The sequence below is a fragment of the Micropterus dolomieu genome, linkage group LG22 (genome assembly GCF_021292245.1).
Source record: "Micropterus dolomieu isolate WLL.071019.BEF.003 ecotype Adirondacks linkage group LG22, ASM2129224v1, whole genome shotgun sequence".
Lineage (NCBI taxonomy): Eukaryota > Metazoa > Chordata > Actinopteri > Centrarchiformes > Centrarchidae > Micropterus > Micropterus dolomieu.
The window spans coordinates 1601617-1620924 of NC_060171.1; the positions used below are offsets into that span (position 1 = coordinate 1601617).

General features: G+C 40.0%; 3 protein-coding genes and 3 non-coding genes across 7 annotated transcripts in view; 1 reads left to right on the forward strand and 5 right to left on the reverse strand.

The window, feature by feature from the left end:
- Positions 1-1004: 1004 nt before the first annotated feature.
- On the forward strand, positions 1005-4076 carry cart2 (cocaine- and amphetamine-regulated transcript 2). The gene is made up of 3 exons (XM_046037975.1): positions 1005-1158; positions 2657-2740; positions 3885-4076. Exons 1-3 carry the CDS (start codon positions 1036-1038, stop codon positions 3990-3992), a joined length of 315 nt encoding a protein of 104 aa, XP_045893931.1. The 5' UTR covers positions 1005-1035; the 3' UTR covers positions 3993-4076.
- A 1841-nt stretch (positions 4077-5917) lies between these two features.
- On the reverse strand, positions 5918-11771 carry LOC123962447 (40S ribosomal protein S17). 2 transcript variants are annotated; one of them, XM_046038573.1, is made up of 5 exons: positions 11654-11771; positions 10078-10229; positions 9517-9622; positions 7189-7254; positions 5918-6044 (listed from the first exon to the last, which is right to left on the reverse strand). In XM_046038573.1, exons 1-5 carry the CDS (start codon positions 11654-11656, stop codon positions 5967-5969), a joined length of 405 nt encoding a protein of 134 aa, XP_045894529.1. In that variant the 5' UTR covers positions 11657-11771; the 3' UTR covers positions 5918-5966. The 2 variants fall into 2 exon arrangements, with proteins under 2 accessions (XP_045894529.1, XP_045894528.1); XM_046038572.1 differs by lacking the exon at positions 11654-11771 and adding an exon at positions 11525-11635.
- LOC123962549 lies at positions 6118-6244 on the reverse strand. The gene has a single exon (XR_006822982.1). It is a non-coding gene; the product is annotated as a small nucleolar RNA SNORA71 (small nucleolar RNA).
- On the reverse strand, positions 8244-8370 carry LOC123962550. Its single transcript, XR_006822983.1, has one exon. It is a non-coding gene; the product is annotated as a small nucleolar RNA SNORA71 (small nucleolar RNA).
- Positions 9924-10043, reverse strand: LOC123962551. The gene has a single exon (XR_006822984.1). It is a non-coding gene; the product is annotated as a small nucleolar RNA SNORA71 (small nucleolar RNA).
- A 5052-nt stretch (positions 11772-16823) lies between the features above and the next one.
- Positions 16824-19308, reverse strand: part of sh3gl3b (SH3-domain GRB2-like 3b) — an 11702-nt gene continuing 9217 nt past the window's right edge. The window contains exon 10 of the mRNA XM_046038009.1: positions 16824-18219. Coding sequence (XP_045893965.1) covers positions 18008-18219 — 212 coding nt within the window. The 3' untranslated portion in view covers positions 16824-18007. The remainder of the gene's footprint in view (positions 18220-19308) is intronic.

Here is a 19308-nt window from a genome sequence, read left to right on the forward strand (position 1 = left end):
ACAACTGAAAATGTAAAAATATAATGGAATATAATGCAGAAATCAGCAGCTTGTTTTTCATACATTAAGTTGCTTTTTTTGGACAATGCACAGTTATTTCTTCTATATTTTAAGTGAATTGCATGTTTTCTTAGTGTGAAAATAAATCTCTCATTTCTCATTTTTATTTCTTGTTGCAAGCTATTTTTCTTCTTATGAAGCACTGCACATATATATATATACAAACATACATATACATACGCATATGTATACATATACACACATATATACGCATATATATGTATATGTGTACATATGTATAGGTATATATATATATATATATATATACACAGTATATTTATACATACACAGCCACATATTTATATATATACACACATATATACATACATTATATATATTTACAGTATATAAACGGTTATTATTATTATACTTTTTACAGTATGTTTCCCTATACAGTGTATGTATATATATATATATATATATATATATATATATATATATATATATATATACATACACATACAGTATATATGTTTCTATTATTATTATATATATTTAGTATATAAATGTTTATTATTATTATATTTTTTACAGTATGTTTCCCTATACAGTATATATACATATATATATAAATACAGTATATATGTTTCTATCATCCTTATATATATTTATAGTATATACCAGTTTAATATTATTATTATATTTTTTACAGTATACATGTTTTCTTTTATATGACATCAGGCGTTTCTGCAGGTCCTGGAAAAGTCTTGAAATGTGCAATTCAAGTACTCTCCAGGCCTAAAATGGTCACTGATACAGTTAAACTGTCGATGTGATGTAACAGGTTGGTTTTTAAAACTTTAATTTATTTTATTGGCTTATTTAAAAATCCAGCTGGCTACGTCACACCCGTGACGTCGTCCCGAGGGGGCGGGGTCAGTTGGTCCAAAGATGCGGCGCGGTGCGGGCAGCGCGTGACACACACCTGGAGGAGAGAGCAGCGCGTGAGGACCTGTTTCTGCGTCTTCTGCCAACATGTGGGCGCGAGCTGTGCTGTGCGCGGCCCTGCTGTGCGCGCTCTGCCCGGCGGGGAGGACGGAAGCCGAGAGGGACGAGAGAGACGTCCAAGACTACAGCTACTCCAACTCCAACAGACTGGTGAGTTTAAAAACATGTCTTCTTCTTAATTATCTTTAATCTTTCTTTATGTTTCACCTGCTTTATTTTATATATATATATATATATATATATATTTTATTTTAATCATGAGCTCCATAAACGAATCACTTCTAATCAAACATGTGTTCAATTACTTGGATGATTAAAATTAAAGCATTTAATAAAAACCTGGTGAATAAAATGAATAATCACCAATGCTGACTAGTATGTGTTTTTATTTCATTATATATTTACTATATAATGTAAAAGTACATTAGCTGTAATTTAATGGTGTAATATTAAAGTAATTAGATTTTTAGTAACAATAATTTAGGGAAAGACGAACAAATCAAAACTATTTATTTTATAAAGATGTAGAGTAGAAATTCTGTGCAGATTGTCGGCTTTCCTCTGTTTTATATACTTATTTATATTTAGTTTTTATTTTACAGTATACACGTTCTATTAAATATATTTACACCATATACACATTTTATATTATTATATATACATGTTTTAAATCATTAATATATATATTTATATTTAAGTACATGTTTTATATTATATTTTGACAGTACACACATGTATTATTATCTACTATATGTATTTACAGTGTGTATGTTAATAATATTATGCTCATATATGTTTGATGACTATGTATTTAAAATGTTTTATATATGTTGACAGTATACACATATTTTATATCATTATTATATTAGTCATATCTTTGATATCATTAGAAACTGGTCTTGTGACTAATTAATCAATCAACAGAAAATTTATCTGCAACAGCTTTTATCCTTTTCTAAGCGGAAATTCTGATTCCAGCTTCTCAAATATGATTAAATGCAGTTTGTTTCATTCCATTATTTATAATATTCTGTGGACCAATCAATGAATCAAATCTAGATGATTATTAGATCATCAGATGATTAGCTGCAGCTGCAACTCCTGTATATTATCATCAGGGCTTTTTAATTAAATTATTTAGACAATATCACTGAGCTATTTTCAAATTAAAGAGGTCTCTGTCACACAGGAACAAATCAAACCGGTTCACATCTTAATATCAATAAAACAATGACTGTATGGCTCATTTCAGAATAATCTATATTATAATATTGTATATTATAATTAATATATATTATATTATAATACGTGTGTTCATCGGTACAATGTAGTTGGTAAAAGGGGGATGACTTTACATTCTGCTGAGCAGCTCAAATAGTAATAATAATAATTATATTTAATATTCATAATCTGAATCTGTAGTGCAATAAAAAGTACAATATTTCCCTCTGAAGTGGAGTATAAAGTAGCAGAAAATGGAAAAAACAAAGTACCTCAAAATTGTCCATAAGTACAGTACTTGAGTAAATGTACTTATTGGTTACGTATCAGTATACCTGTTGGGACGACGGAAGAGTTTGTAAGCTTCATGAATAAGTTAATAATCTGCCCCATAATGCATCTGCCTACTGTGTGTGTGTGTTTTCAGCTCGGCGCTCTGCATGAAGTGTTGGAGAAACTGCAGACCAAGAGGATCAATCCCTGGGAGAAGAAATACGGTCAAGTGCCGTCTGTGAGTCACTTTCACACATCTTTCATAATGAAATCTCTGCGACGCCGTGACCTCAGTGATAAAACACACGTGAACGTAATATAGCTTCATTGAAGGTGACTGTTGCATTGGGCTGCTGTACAGGTGTACCTAATAAAGTGGACATTTTATATATCAAAAGATATTTCCACTTGAATTAATCTGCAGTAATGTTTGTTTGCCACAAGATGGCGCCGCTCCAATTTCACCTCAACATGATTTTAACTAAACGAACTTCAGTTTGAGGTGATTTAATCTCCTGTCTCTTATTTGTACATGTGTGTATGTTTGAAGTAATACTACAGCACAGTACCAGGGAGGAACAGGATATACTCTGTAATAATAACTAAAGTACATTATCAGCTAAGAGTACTTAAAAGTAAACGTATGCAGGATTCAGTTCATTGGACATTTGATAGGGTTTTAGATATTTTAGTAGTTTAACTAACAAATATTTTCATTATCTATTAATGCGCCATTTATTCTCATGATTAAATCGACTAATCGTTTGGTTTATAAAATGTCAAGAAATGTTGAAAATGTTCGTCACAATTGTCCAAAACACAAAGTGACGTCTTTAATTTCCTTCTTTTGTCCAACCAACTGTCCAAAACCCAAAAGACTCTTCGTTTACAGTTTTAAAAGACAAAAAACTGCAGTTCTTTACATGAAACAATCATTTTTTTTTACATTTTTGCTTAAAAAAAAAAAAAGAAAAAAGATTGAAACAATTAATCGATTAAAATATTGCGACTGACTAATCGTTGCAGCTCTTTCCTTATTTTATAAGATAAGCATGTTTTGTATATAAAATATTAATCTGTAAAGACACTGGTGGGTGAAAAAGAAACACAGTCAAGTAGCAGTATAAAGTATCACGACATAGTACTTTAATATATCTAAAAGTACTTTAAAATTGCACCAAAGTACATACTCTAGTAAATGAGGCCTACTTACTCTCCACTATACGTACATTTTTATAATAGTACACACAGTTTCACCACATTATACCTGAATCAGTACCCACCTGAGTGTCGTCGTACCCGCCACCTCTTGGTATCAGACACGAGCAGCTGATATGGCGTCCTGTGTTAAAGTGTGTCACTGTGGTACTTCCTGTCCTCAGTGTGACCTCGGGGAGCACTGCGCCATCAGGAAAGGATCTCGCATCGGGAAGATGTGCGACTGCCCCCGAGGAGCTTTCTGCAACTTCTTCCTGCTGAAGTGCTTATGAGCCAGTCACGCAACACAGCAAGAGTATATTTTAACATGTATATTTTCCATATATAAATATATAAATGATGTAAAGTAGCCTAGAATATATATAATAAATGCTTCATGAAGCTGAATGTGGAGGAAGTCTTTCTGTGATGTTGTGTGTTGCATTAAACGCTGATTTTTTCCAGCGACTCCTCTTTGTTTTGCTGCTTTTTAAAAGTTAAACACTGAATCTGTGAGATTTAAAAAGGATTAAATGTTTTGAGTTTGAATGACAGTTACAGGTGCGGTTTGTGACGCTTTAACCTCGGCCTCACATTTCACAGCATCAGCAAGATAATCGGAGTCAATTCAAAAATGATATAAATCTATCCGGATAGTTCATCTGCAACTTTTCAGGGGAAAATGTGAAATACCGTCTTATTCAGCCTATAAGTCGTTTTCACCATGTGCTCTTCTGTGTCTTATTTTAGGGAAAAAAAATTCTAATTGCGATGATTTTTGACTGATGTGATACAAGAGGGGGATTATTATTTTCCACATTCTCACTGAAAAACATTAAAATGATTAATGTGTGATTTCTGAAAGGATCTGTACCGAACAAAGATGTTTTCCTGAAGTCTGCAGATGTGACGCCAGGACGTCTCTGCATCGCCACAATAAACCCCGACTCAACAAAAAGCCTTTTAGATCCCCATCAGCGTCCCGAGACACCTGCACATGCTTCGTTTTGACAACTGCATTGCACTTAAAAATGTGTTTGCACTGACAGGCTCCTGAGAATCTCTGCGACACGTGCAGCCATGTGCAGGGGAGGAGGGGGAGGTCGGTGCTGGTGATGGAGGAGGAAGGGGGTGTGGCCTACACGGATGCGCTCAAATGTATGAATGACATCATTCTCTTGACATTTTGGTGCCATGAGCAGCACCACTGAGCATCTCCTCCGTCAGACAGAAGCAGCCTGGCTGATCTGTGCGTCGACAGTATAATTAACGGAAGAAGCCACGCTGCAGGTTTAAACGGAGCACTGAATGCAAATTTTGGTGCTGTGTAGTACTTCATGGATACTTACTATCGGCACAGCTGCGCTCCGTAAGACACGGGTTTAGCGGGTGGTTAACTCGAGGTTCCCCTGCACGGGGACTACACACATCTGTGCTTAATGAGCAGCAGTAGGATATTAAGACACACCGCTTCATAAGACATGTTTAGATTTCATCCTGATTTGTTCCACTGGGGTTGCAACACAGCAGCATCGCGTTCAGACAGCGAGCCGTGCAGCCGAGCTGCGATTTAGAGGAGATCGTAATTAACGGGACAGTTTCTGAGATGGAGCCCGTCTGCAGGCTATAATTTCACATACTTAGATTGACTATTTTACGTGTCCAAAAAAAATATGGAGCCAGTGTCGGGGGTTAATAACGAGAAAACAAATCTAGACTACAGAACAAAATGTCAAATATACGAGAAGATAAATTGGAAATTCCCCAAAAATCACTGCTTTCTTCTGAATACTCCCAGGGCAAAGTCTAAAGGTGCACGGTAGTGATTGTGGGCTGAACTCACGAGTATTTCCTCACTGCAAAGTCTAATAACTTTCCACTGCATGCATAATACACGGCAGACGTGTGTGTGATGTTGCAGCCTTGCAAAAGTTTGTGCAACTATAATGTCAGAGAATATTTTACAAAGTTGTTCCCCCCCCATTACAATGGACCTTACGTGCAGATAAATCCGCTTCAACAAAACACCAGAATCACAGCGTGTGCCTTTGAGTCAATAACTTTGGGGAACATTCATGTTTCTCCTCATTTATTCAGACACCACCACCTTCTTCCTTCTCTGGCTCCAATATGTAAAAAGATAATTTACCACCAGCGGAGTTTTGAGGGTTTAACATCTAAAAACTGAGACGTCCAAAAAACAGTCCTGCACAGCAGAGAGGTTTTTTTGTCCCAAAGGGTTTTATTAGAAGATACTTTACAGACGCCTAGACTCCTCGGGGCTGCTTGAAGTTCATGCCGACGGTGGGCTGGGTGACCTGCAGGTTGGACAGACTGCCGAAGTCCTGAAGAAGAGCAGAAGAAGAGTCAGAGATTCCAGACTTCAATGTGAAAACAGCAGATTTAAGGGAGGACAGATGTCTGAGAGCGCCAGGGTCTGAGAGGAACGGGTCGTCCTTCAGACACGGGAAAGGCTCGCAGGTTGATCTTCCTGTACTATCAATGACCTGGCGACGAGGACGCCATGACCACTTTCGATACAGGGTGGAGGAAAACATTTCTACAGCTGCACAGCTTCATGCTCCGTCCGTTCAGCCGTTTAAAAAAAATAATAAGATAATAAAAATATGTTTCTCTGAAGTTCTCAAACTGCCTGTGACCCTCTGATCTTCACCTCGCAGCCTTAAACCACCTCATTACATCGTTGTTCGAGGCTCGTAACTTTCTGCAGGACGCCTCATTTAACGCTCGAGCCGCAGCTGCGCCAGTAACGAGCCGCCTCCTCCTGATCAAAGTGCCGCCGCATCATTAAACACGAAGCTTTACATAGTCCTGCTTCCCGTTTCTCTGCCGTCTACTCTGAATCCTAGTTTGTTTGAAATCCCACATCCTTTTACTGCACTTTGCTCCTGCAATGACGCAGTAATATCTAACAACAGTATCGAGCACTGGTAGAAGTATTCAGAAGCAATACCACAATCTAAAAGTAGAAGTACTGCACATATTGAGTAAAAGTATTATCAGCAGTATACAATAGTACAGTTGATTATACTTGTTTTAAATACTGTTCCTTTCATTTACAGTAATGTATAGTGTTTTATATACACATGACCGGCTGTGGACAATAATTCAATGTATTTCAGTACTTAAAGCCAAATTAGAGGCGTTTGTACTTGAGTATTTTCTTTTCACGCCACTTTCTCCTTCTGCTCCACCTCAGAGGGAGATGTTGTACTTTTTACTTCACTACATTTATCTGACAACTTCAGATTTTTACACAAAACACACTTTATAAAACTTTACAAAAGATGTTTTGTTATAAATAAAAGCCTCCCAACAGTTTAGCACACGACTGCTCATAACTCAAAGTAACCAGTAACCACGGCTGTAAAAATGGCAGAATATTAAAATACTGAAATGAAAGTGAAGAACTGCACTCGAGTTGGCAGAACAGGTACTACTGCGTCTACAGCCGTCACAGAGACTCACCAGCAGCTTCAGCATCTCCTTGGTGTCGGGATCAACTTCAATCAGCTCCTGGTCCAGAGCGGACACCTGCACAGGTAAACACACAGGGAGGAGTTAGACGTCAACGCATCAGTCACCTGCAGCAGCTCATCCTTCGTTTTACTAAAGCTGAACCGGCAGGAGGTCCTGCAGCTGCAGACGGAGGAGAAGCAGCCAGGAGGTCTGGGTTTAAACCAGAGCTGCAGGGATTAGGAGATTAATCTACAACCATTCTGAGAATCATCAATCAATTCATTTTCAAGCCAAAAGAATTTACTGCTTTTCCTTGAGTGGACTGATAAATATATATTTGGACAGGTGGGACAAAACAGGACATCTGAAGACACTTTCCACCAACAACAACCTGCAGATTAGCAGCAGTCAGCCTGAACTACGCAGGAGGTAAAATATTAGATTTGTGCATCATGTACGTTACGACGACCTCTGACCTCGTCAGCGTGGCAGGAAAAGTGTCAGTCAAGTTATTATAACATTACACACTGGACTAAATTAACTTCAGTTTGTTTGGCTGAAACTAACGATTATTTTAACGTTTGGATCTACGAAAACGTCAGAAAATGTTGATCAGACTGCGTCCTCACATTTCTTGTCCACAACTCAGATATTCAGTTTACCGTCATAGGAGGAGGAAAAGAAACCAGAACACATTTAAAGAGCTGGAATCATTTTTATTATAAAAAAATGACTCACTGATTATTCGCTTATCCAGATAGTCTGCAATTCATTTAACAGCCGACAACTAAATCGATGATTTGATTAACAGTTGCAGCTCTGCTGCACCGTGCGTTCAACAGGAAGATGATTCACTACTTTGATGCAATTTAGAAAATAAATCTCATTCTAAGAGATGTGTGGTTTAAATACAGCACTTCCTGTTGCTATATCGAGTAGTAAGTATTCAACCGTGAGAAGTTTCAAACACTCGTACGTTTGACTTGACCAAAACCAGCAGCATTAAAAACCAACATATTTACAGCGTTTTCCCTCCTTTACATTAAACACGCAGACGTAAGGTTTGTCTGAGAGCGCCAGGGTCTGAGAGGAACGGGTCGTCCTTCAGACACGGGAAAGGCTCGCAGGTTGATCTTCCTGTACTATCAATGACCTGGCGACGAGGACGCCATGACCACTTTCGATACAGGGTGGAGGAAAAACATTTCTACTGCCGCACAGCTGCACGGCAGAAAGGCCGGGTCTTGTGTTACATCACACCAACAATAAAGAAGGGTCAAAGGTCACGGCGTGGTCACAGACAAGCGGCGAAGAACCACTTCTTTCTACCTCGAAGCGTAATAACCAGGAAACACCACATCCATGTCGGGCTGATCCTCAGCTGACCTCTGATTCTGTCCGTCAGCTCAGACAGCAGCTACCTCGCTGCCACCGTCATGACAATATGTTCAACTACCTCCAGCAGTCCGAGCTACAAGTCTGCCTGATCTCACCTGCTGCCTTTTCAATATACTCAACACGTTAGAAGCTTTTAGAAGACAACACGTCTTATTTTTAGTCGACGGTCCACAGAAGCACCACGCCGGTGTTTTTAAACCTGGGCCCTGTTTTCACATGTTGCTGTTAAATTTCCTTGTAGGTTCAAAGAGTTTTGAATCCGTGAGACGATGGCGTCAACTGAAGTCTCGCTCAAGGACAGTTCACGTTCTGAAATCTGGTGAGAGGCGGGTTGTCGCAGGAAAACGCCGGCGGAAACGAGTCAGAGAGGGGAGGTTGTTGTGTAGGAATAACGCCGGCAGCTCTTCTACGTACACAACAAACTTCTCTCCTCGTTTACAGCGTCTTCCTGCAGAAACTCGCCTCTCGCCAGACTTCAGTTTCCTGTTAAACAAAGGGGGTCACAGCGAGTCCCTCTCGTAGGGATCCTTTCCAGATACCGTCAGACATCTGGTGTAACAGGCTTAACCTGTCGCTGGCAACAAGATGCTCTTTTTGTGGACGCCATTTTGACGGGCGCAATCGCCCCTAGAGGGAACACGTTGGAGCCGGTGCAGCTGAAGCATCTACTGCTCAGATGCAACTTTTTGGAGTTAAGAGTCATTTCAACACCAAAGCGTACAAAAAATATTGTTTAAAAACACCAAAATGATTCTCTAACGGTACAAATGTTGGTGTGTTCACACTCTAAGCTCTTGTACCTTAATTAACTCCATATTAATGTGAATCAGACACCAGCTGTACCAGTTTAGCAGAAACCAGGTCCCCGCACAGCAGGAGGTTTCTGTTCGGACCGAGACAGAAAAGCGTAGCAGACAACGTGGCGGTGCATTCACTGACCTCTGGCACGTAGTTGTCCCTCCTCTCTCGCTCCTCCTCCTGCAGTTTGATGGAGATGCCTCTGACTGGACCCCTCTGGATCCTCTTCATCAGATGCGTCACATACCTGCAGCAGAATCAGCAAACGGCAGTCAGAATCACGGACGCAAACATTCGGCATCAAACCCCAACAAGGAAGCGGTTAAACCACGGCGACCTGCTGAGACTGGTCTGTGGAGCGCCGACCATCGCTGCGTAGGTGGTGTTTTCTCTTGTTCTCAATCATTTTAATACAGACGGAGATCCGTTCTGACACGCAGCTAAAACGCTGGTGTGGGCGCAGACCGTTTAACACGCCATAGTGTGGAAGAAGCCTCAAGTCTACAAGGATCATGCTGACTTTACACTTATTATTGAACATCATTTGCTGTGGAGATGTCTGAGAGGGAACGGGTCGTCCTTCAGACACGGGAAAGGCTCGCAGGTTGATCTTCCTGTACTATCAATGACCTGGCGACGAGGACGCCATGACCACTTTCGATACAGGACGTCAAAAGACAAACACTCGTCTCCAAAACTCACCCGGCGATCTTGTTGCGGAGCTTCTTGCTGGGGATGATGGCGATCTCCTCGCACACCCTCTTGTTGGTGTGGAAGTCGCTTCCCAGCCGGGTGTAATATTTCTCGATGATGACCCTGGCGGCCTTTTTCACCGTCTTGGTCCTGACTCGTCCCTGCAGGCGGGAGCACAAACCACAACCTTAATTTATTCATAGAAACATCCTCAAGTCATTATTCTCACATTGCTTACAGACGAAACGCCGGCTGAGTGTTGGGCGCAGCGTGATTATATTCAAAGTCAATGTAAGGACGTGGAGGGATGGAACTCCTCCCGCGAACGCAACAAAGTCGTGTGACAGTCTGGTATATCCCATGCCGTGTGACTGATGGACTATGAGCGTTGAGATTGTCACCAACAGCTTCAGAGCGTTGTTAGAGGACCGAGTCTCTGCTCGCCGACAAACAGCTGCTGAGAGACGGGAGCTGATGAGGGGACGCCGGGGTGGCCTGTTTAGGACACAGTGATGCATGTGTCGCAGCGGGAATCGAACCCAGGTCTCCCCACCAAACGCTGGTGTCTTAGTCACCCCAGAACTATTTCATAACTTGTTTAAAACTGGTCATCGCTTGGAGAAAAGAAAGCGAGAGAGTTAAGCTTCCCGATCGAGCCGAACTCCATTTAGAAAACAAGCATTTTAAAAGTAGTTGTCCTGTGACTTGCTGACAGACCAGACAAAGCATGAAATCGTTTTTTTTTAACAAATCGGCATGTTGTTGTTGTTATTTCGGCATCATTTTGATTCGTTTATTGACATTAAAAACAGTTTAGTTTGGTTTCATACAGCTGGAGTAGCAGTACGCAGTTAGAACAAGGTCAGAATCAGTGTGAGCCGCGAACATGCGACACCTAAAAGACGGTGTTGAGATGGAAAAACCTCCAGCAAGTGTTGTAGTGGTGCAGGTTGCGTTTTGTAGCGGCCTCATGGATTAAATTCCCTCTTTTATACCTGCGGATAATCTTACGTTGATGTAACGTTGTCTCACCTGGTTGAATGAAACCTTCACGGTTCCTGCATTTCTTCGTTATTAACGCAACTTACAACAGTAAACACGCAACATATAACCGGCAGGTTAGACAATCCCCACGCGCAGACACCTCTCCAACAGGTGATGTACTTCACCAGCAGCTCCGGTCGGTAGGTTAACGTTAACGTTAGCTCAGAAGCTAGCTCCCGGTTTAGCCTCCGAAGCTAACGAACGGTTAGCGATATTTATTGGCAATTAATCCGATTTAAACGGCATTTACCCAAACGTGAAAACAGCAGTATTATTCTGATGTGCTCCTTAAATTAAACAAATACAACACGAATCAGAACCGAGGCTGTAGCGGCTCTACTCCGCCTCCTCCCGTTAGCCGCAGCGCTCCGCTACAATACCACAAATAAATCGATCCGCGTGCGTCATCTACCATTAATACTGCGGCTATCGGGTAAAATAGCTGCTCCGGCGTCTGTGTGTGGGATAGCTGCTGGATTTAAACGGCTAAAAGGACAGGATTAGTTCAGATTCATCGGGCAGACATGTAGTAATCACCCACCATGTTGGATCGGCCTGGTAGAAGAGGACGAGCAGACTTCCGGTGGAAGTTTAAATCAACAGACGGAAGTCGAGAGCAGAGAGACGCCACTGCGGCTGCGCCCCCTGCCGGCCGGAGGAGGTAACAACAACAACAACAACAACCAGTCGCGTTTAAGAACGACTGAATAAAGAGTGTTTGATAAACAGTGGTGGAATATAACGAGTGCATTTACTCAAGTACTTCAGAACAAATTTGAAGTACTTTTCTTGAGTATTTCCATTTTATGTCACATTCTACTTCTTCCCCGCCACATCTCGGAAGGGAGATAATGTACTTTTTACTTCACTACATTTAACAGACATCTTTAATTATTTCCTTCAGTAAGAAGTTACGTTTTAGATAACAGTTTTTTCGTACCTTTCCTGTCCAGTGAAAACCTTGCATCTGCAAATGTGGTGATTTTGTATTTTTTTTTTATTCTGATAAACTTGAAGGATGACGTGTTCCTACTTCTCAGTCTTAATAAACTATTAAAACTGACCTTAGATCAGCTGGAAACAGTTTCTGAGCTCACAAAAAGAGAACCGTGTATTCTCACAGGACAGCGACGCTACAAACATATGATTATCTTCTTGAATAGGATGCATTGCTGTAGATTAAACTACCCAACAGTGTATAAAGTAGTTAAAATCAGCACAACCCAACAGCAGGAAAATTCTCACACTTAACATCCCTCATGTGTGTTTCATTAAGTTGTGTATGTTTTGTAACTGTGATTGTGTGTTTATATTAGTTATGCAAACTATGACTCTGCAAGTTCCCGTCAGGATGAATAATGTATCTATCATTAATCCAAAAACATCAAAATACACATAAAAGATTTTCTGCACTATGAGTATTTTTACTTTTGGTACTTTTAAGTACATTTTGCTAATAATACTAACATACTTTTACTTAAGTAAGTTTTGAATGCAGGATTTTTACTTGAGGTGGGGTATTTTCTGAGAGTGACATTACAACTTTACTTAAGTAAAGGATCTGAATACTAACATGTGATAACATGCAGTGGAGTAAAAAGTACAAGTGTAAAGTATCATGAAATGGAAATACTCAAAGCAAGTAAAAGTACATCAAATGTATAGTTTTGATGTAAAAAGAAAATGTATAAAATACTGATCGTTGTTTTGTGGGTAGCAGCTGATGTGGTGAGGCTGTTTGTTGTTGTCCTGTTGTTGTTGTGTTTTTGATGTGTTTACATGTTGTTATACGTGTCAGACATCTCTGCCTCCCTCTGAGTTTCACCGCGGTGAATCAGATCGGAGACGCCGTATTCTCATCGATGACGTGAACAGACTGGAGCTGGTTGTCAGTGGCTAAATGTTAAAAAAAAAAAAAAATAACAGAGATCTCACCTCTCAGCTGTGGGCAGTGAGGATTTTACAGAAGAGAGAAAACTAGAAATCAGACCTGGAAGCTTTGATTACTCTGAGAAACAGCTGATTTATTGCAGAAATTACATCCTCAGTGATTCTTGTCTTTGTACAACAAACATCTGTGAACTCGAGGCAATAAAAGATCAAATCACATTCAGATATTTGGCTGGATTTGGAGACTTGAAGATAATTATGTAAATGAACATTAACTTCCTTTAATACCTCAAACACTTTAAAGGTTTTTGGTCAATGCTGAGGTAACTTTCACCAGAGATAAATCACCTTTAAAATAAAGCAAATAATGAAATTAAACTGTAATTTTTTAGGATCATTTGTTGAATAAAGTCTCTACAGACAGACTGAGATTAATAAAATCACCGGAAAATGTCTTCTGTCTTCGTTTTCTTCTGTCTAAATTAAATTATATTTAATAGAAAACATAATTTCACTGCATTCGTGTGACTGGATTTATTAATCTTTTTATTATTATTACAGGAGTCTCTAATATCAAGTTTATATTAAAGGGACAGTCCAACATTTTAGGAGCCACGTGAGAAGAGAAGACGGATTTCAGTTTAACGTGTGTCCTGTTCAGAGACGTGTTTAGCTTAGCTTAGCACAAAGACTGGAAACAGAGGGAAACTGCTAGCATAGTTCCAACAAAAGTGCAGTACTTAGAAACCATTGTAATGTAGCTGTACTCCATCACAATTCAGAGGCCAATGTTGTACTTTTACTTCCCTACTTTTATTTGATTCCTTCAGTTACTCTTTTAGAATAATTATCTAATCAACATATAAAGTATGATTTATTATTATAGGATCTGATGAGACTATCCAGCTGAATATAAAGTGATAAAAAAAGAGCTCCACCAGCTGCAACTTCAAAGTGATGAACACATTAATGCAGCAATAATTATAATCCAGTAATATAATATATATTATTCTGCATAATTCACTTTTGTATTTTTACTTAGTTTGCTCTTAGTCGCTGGTCAACAAATAGCTCATATGTGTCGAGTCCGTGCTGTTTAAACCACCACGTCTCACTTTAACACAGCTACAGAGGTAATCCTGATCTGTCACCCCAGTTAAAGCACAGAAAGGACATTTATATCCATCCTCTCCATCTTCCCAAAGTGTTGGACTGTTCTATTAACTACAGCAGTCACGACTCTAATCTGATTCTACTGAGATCATGCAGAGACGCTATTGAGGCCCTTTGAATGTGCTTTCATATCATAAAGGTTCCATCAGCTGCACTAAAGCAGGGTTTTTCCAACAACATTTAAGGCCCTGTGAGTAAGGGTGAAATCAAGGGCAACTGGGCTTGGTTGAAGACACTCAAAGACGTTTTGCTGACTTCTTCAGTCGCAGCTGTTTAACATCTGTGGGCTCGTTATCAAGGTGATGGATACCGCTTGGTTTGTTAGTGCTCCTGGCTGTCTTTCAGACTCCATGCACCTCACGTGAGGCTAAATGTGACCATTTCTTCAGTCTCTTGCATTTAGAGGTGTCTCAGACCTCCTCCCCTGTTGAGACATGGTCTATCTACTCTGGTGCAAATGGACACTTTCAAATCATCTGTCCAAATTATGGTCATTGTTGGCATCGAAAGAGTTGTCGTTCCAACAGCCAGGAGCACTAACGATTAGGGCTGCACGATTTGGAGAAAAAGTCATATCGCGATTCAATTACAGTATAATGGAACAAATGGTACTATGAGTCTAACTTGCTTAATTATCAAGGAATGCACGAAAAACTTAAATTGAAATGTGTATTTCTCAACTTGAACAAAGTGAAACAATATTTATAACAAGTAAAACAGATGTAAAAGAGAACAAAGGGAGCTCGTTGCTCTACAGAGGGGGCGGCTAGAAGCAGCACATATGGGCTCAATGTGTCTAATGCAGAGTCTCTATCCACAACCTGGAGGAGGAACTGTACACGAGTGTATTATATAAAGAGTATAATGTTTATTTAATAGTTTACTGTTAGTATAACAATAATATATTAAATACTACATTCATTAGAATTTATTTAATATAAAAACCAGTCACAGCTGTTTCATTTCTGTGGGTTGTTTTTTAAAAATTTAATCTTTGTGCAAGTAAAAGCTTCTACATCGGTCTCTAAACTTGTCAGTAATCATATTCTTCAACATTTAATGATTTACTGAAGTATGCCAAACTTTTCCAGGCTGTGATTGAACATGTCATTATCTTTAACATTATCTTCTCCCAGTTTTCTTCTGTCTGTCCAGTTCAGCTGCAGACAGCTGCTGCCGTCTCTCTGTCACAGAGCGACCGGAGCACCCGGCATTTCTCTCGGTTCTCGAGTCAGACTATGTTTTGAACGATTGGCGGGGCGGAGATTACGGTAGGTTGTTGTGTCTTAAAAGTTACTCGCACACTGCTCATGTCTCATTTTTCTCATTGCACTGTAGGCCTGTCTGTTTTTAGAGGCACATGCGAGAGCCCGGTGTGGGCGGCGATAATGAGCAGACACACACACTATTATTGTTTTATTAAATCGCACACTGTTTGCGGTTATGTAATCGCACATGACCACATCGCGATTAGATTAATCGTGCAGCCCTACTAACTACTACTACTAACTAACTAACTACTACCAAGCGGGATCTATGGCCTTACTAACGACCTCACAGAGGTTAAACAGCTGGGGCTCCCTGCCAGTCAGTCAGAAGAAGCCTGTCTGACGAGAGGCGAAATGTTTTCAAGCATCTTCACGCAAGTCCAGCTGCCCTCGATTTTAACCTTCCTTGGATAACTATGACCTGGATGGCTGAGAACCTTCACAGACATTGAAGGCCCCAGATCCGGATTTTATCTGAGCCACCTGCTTGTTTTATTGTTTTTATTCTCATTCTGTTTGTTATGTTACTTTGGCCCTCATGCATTTTTATCATTTACTGTGGAATTTTATTTCACCTTGTCTCTGCGAAGCACTTTGTTTTGATAAGTGCTAAGTTTAATTATGGTTTCACTTATTTAGCGTCTCAGGTTACAGGCAAAATATAATTTGAAAATTTTTTATTGTGTATGTGTTTGACAGGCATTTCCTTGGACTGAGTCTCGTAAAGCTTCAGATAAAGTGCAGATAGTTACAATAACTTTGCTTAAGTACAGCAGTACAAAGTTAACCTCACTGACAATCTACACACTGATCAGAAAATTGTACACTATAGTGGATGCAACCAGATACTGTGTGCAAACTACCTTCTGTATCAGATAGATGTGTCAAACTACAGAAACAGAAATGTGCAGTAATCTTAAAGGCGAGGGCCACTTTGTGCAGGAAATGGAGCTAAAAGTCTTAAAGGGAAACACACACTTTAGCCTATAAATGTTATATTTACTGACTGAGCTTCTATTTAGCAACTTGTAGTTTATTGTATGGAAGCCCTAAGAGGCCACACATTCATACATACATTTTATTTACTTGGGTGGTGATGGAGCAGTGGATAAGACACATGCCTTTGGTGTGAGAGACCCGGGTTCAATCCCCCACTGTGACACATCCACCAATGTGTCCCTGAGCAAAACACTTAACCACTAGTTGCTCCAGAGGCGTGCGACCTCTGACATATATAGCAATTGTAAGTCGCTTTGGATAAAAGTGCAGATAAATGTAAATATACTCTGTTTTCCTGTAATAACAAGTTAATTTAATTTGTTTTTCAAGTTATTTATGTCGTTATCTCAAAATAACAAATGTTGTTTTCCAGAGAAACACGTTCTCACTCTCGTCACATATTGACACTTGGTCAAGGGCCTTTGCCGTCGACTTTTAACAACCTAACAAACCCCTTTTGCATCATTTATTTTATCATTTTAACAAACAAAAGTTAGCAACAATAAATATGCAAAAACTTTCAAAATAAAATGCTAGTATTTCGAAACATCACCATTTTGAAACAGCGCGTTATTAAAGTCGTGAAACTTTGCAGTTTGGTTAGGTTTAGGCACAAAAACTACTTGGATAAGGTTCGGAAAAGATCCTGGTTTGGGTTAAAATCACTACGTACGTCAGTTAACACGGAAGTTAACTAGCGTCACTTACGTCAATTTACGTAACTTGCCTAAATAAAAATATTTAATGTTGACTTTTTGTTTCACACGGGACACAAACGGTCTCCTGTTTCAAAGTCCAGATTCTGGCCCTCCATCCACCCCCCCAACCATGTCCTTACTCTGTCTTTTCTGTTAAATATCTTATTCCTACCTTTACCATCAAAAACTGACGCTACAGTGCTTCCACCACTGCGTTGAACTGTGACGGTAAAGGGATCCCAAGTGCGTTACAAACTGATAACTATGGCCATATGTGACGAATCAGGGAGTGAGAACGGGTTGTCCCGAGATAACAGGATAATTTTTTCAAAGATCTCGTGATAACAAAACTTTGTTTTTCCAACATAAATAATTTGAGATCTTGAGAAAACAATAATGAATTAAATGTGATACGCCGCAGATAAAGCTGTAGCCGATAAAGCTTTGCTATATCTCCCTGGGTGACGCACGCTAATGTGCTTTATTGTTAGCATGTGCAACGATCTCTTCGTAATTAATTTGTTGATGAGGGATAGAAAAAATATGTGATTTCTCGAGATCTCAAGAAAATGATCCCGTCATCTTGTGAAAACAACATTTTATATTCTGAGAAAATGACATAAATAACTCAACAAATTAAATTAACATGTTATCATTATATGTATGGCCTCCTAGGGCTTCCGTATTATAGAATAACAAGAGCTCAGAAACTAAAGTGCTCTACAGTAGAAACTATGGCCTTCTTTTCCTGTCGCCTGCTGATTCGTCCGTTAAAAAGTGCAAATAAGAAGCTGAAAAGTTGCATATTATCAACTGCACGCTCCTGCTGCTGAGCGAACATCAGATCCGTGGATGTTGGATATGCTGTCATGGTAACGGCAGAGGCACCAGCACGTCCACGTAGCTGACGGGGAACAGTCCCGATTGGCCGGCGAGCGTGCCCTCGTACCAGTTGGCGTCAACCTGATTGGTGAGGACGATGACGTCGCCCTCGTTGAAGTCCAGCTCGCCCTCGTGGTTCGGGTGGAAGGAGTACATAGCCCGGCAACAGGGCTGATCCAGGACCAGCTTACTGTCAGCTGGGCGGGAGACAGAGAGGGAGGGAGAAGGAGAGCATCATGGGAAAAAGTTTAATGAAAAATGTCATTGTCTATTTCCTATTTGAGACTGTTAGAACACAAACCTGACATAAAATAAAATAACAATGGCATTATAAATCTGTTACCCTGTTCTACCCTGACTTCTTTAACCCCTCCCATATTTAGAAACTAGTTGTGTAACAGAAGGTTGTTCCACAACATGGCAACAACGTCTGGCTTCATTATTCACTCCAGACACATGAACCTATGCTGGACCTGGTTTTATAGTTATGCTGCATGTGGACCACAGATATCTGTCAAGCAGAACCACTGATATTATTGTACATATGACGCAGGTTCTGTTGTTCTAGTCTGAGCTGTACTGGCAGCAGTCAGTTCAATGAGTTCGATGTGCTTAATAATAACAATTAAATACTGTTACTTTGCATCATCTGCAGTTTGTTCTTATGTTTAGCTGACAAACCATTGGATCAAACAAAACTGGATCAAAATGTCCAAGGACGGTTAAAAATCAAGGGCAACTTGGACTTGGTAGAAGATCCTTGAATACAACCTGGTTCGTTAGTGCTCCTGGCGGTTTGACAACAGTTGTTGGAGTGACGTGCGTACAAAGTCTGAACAACTGGCGTTGGCATTTTCACATGAGGCCAAATGTGAGTGTTTGTTCAGTCTGCTGGGAAGAGATGAAAGGGCAGCATTGTAGGGGGGTCAAACCTACACTCACCTAAAGGATTATTAGGAACACCTGTTCAATTTCTCATTAATGCAATTATCTAATCAACCAATCACATGGCAGTTGCTTCAGTGCATTTAGGGGTGTGGTCCTGGTCAAGACAATCTCCTGAACTCCAAACTGAATGTCAGAATGGGAAAGAAAGGTGATTTAAGCAATTTTGAGCGCGGCATGGTTGTTGGTGCCAGACGGGCCGGTCTGAGTATTTCACAATCTGCTCAGTTACTGGGATTTTCACGCACAACCATTTCTAGGGTTTACAAAGAATGGTGTGAAAAGGGAAAAACATCCAGTATGCGGCAGTCCTGTGGGCGAAAATGCCTTGTTGATGCTAG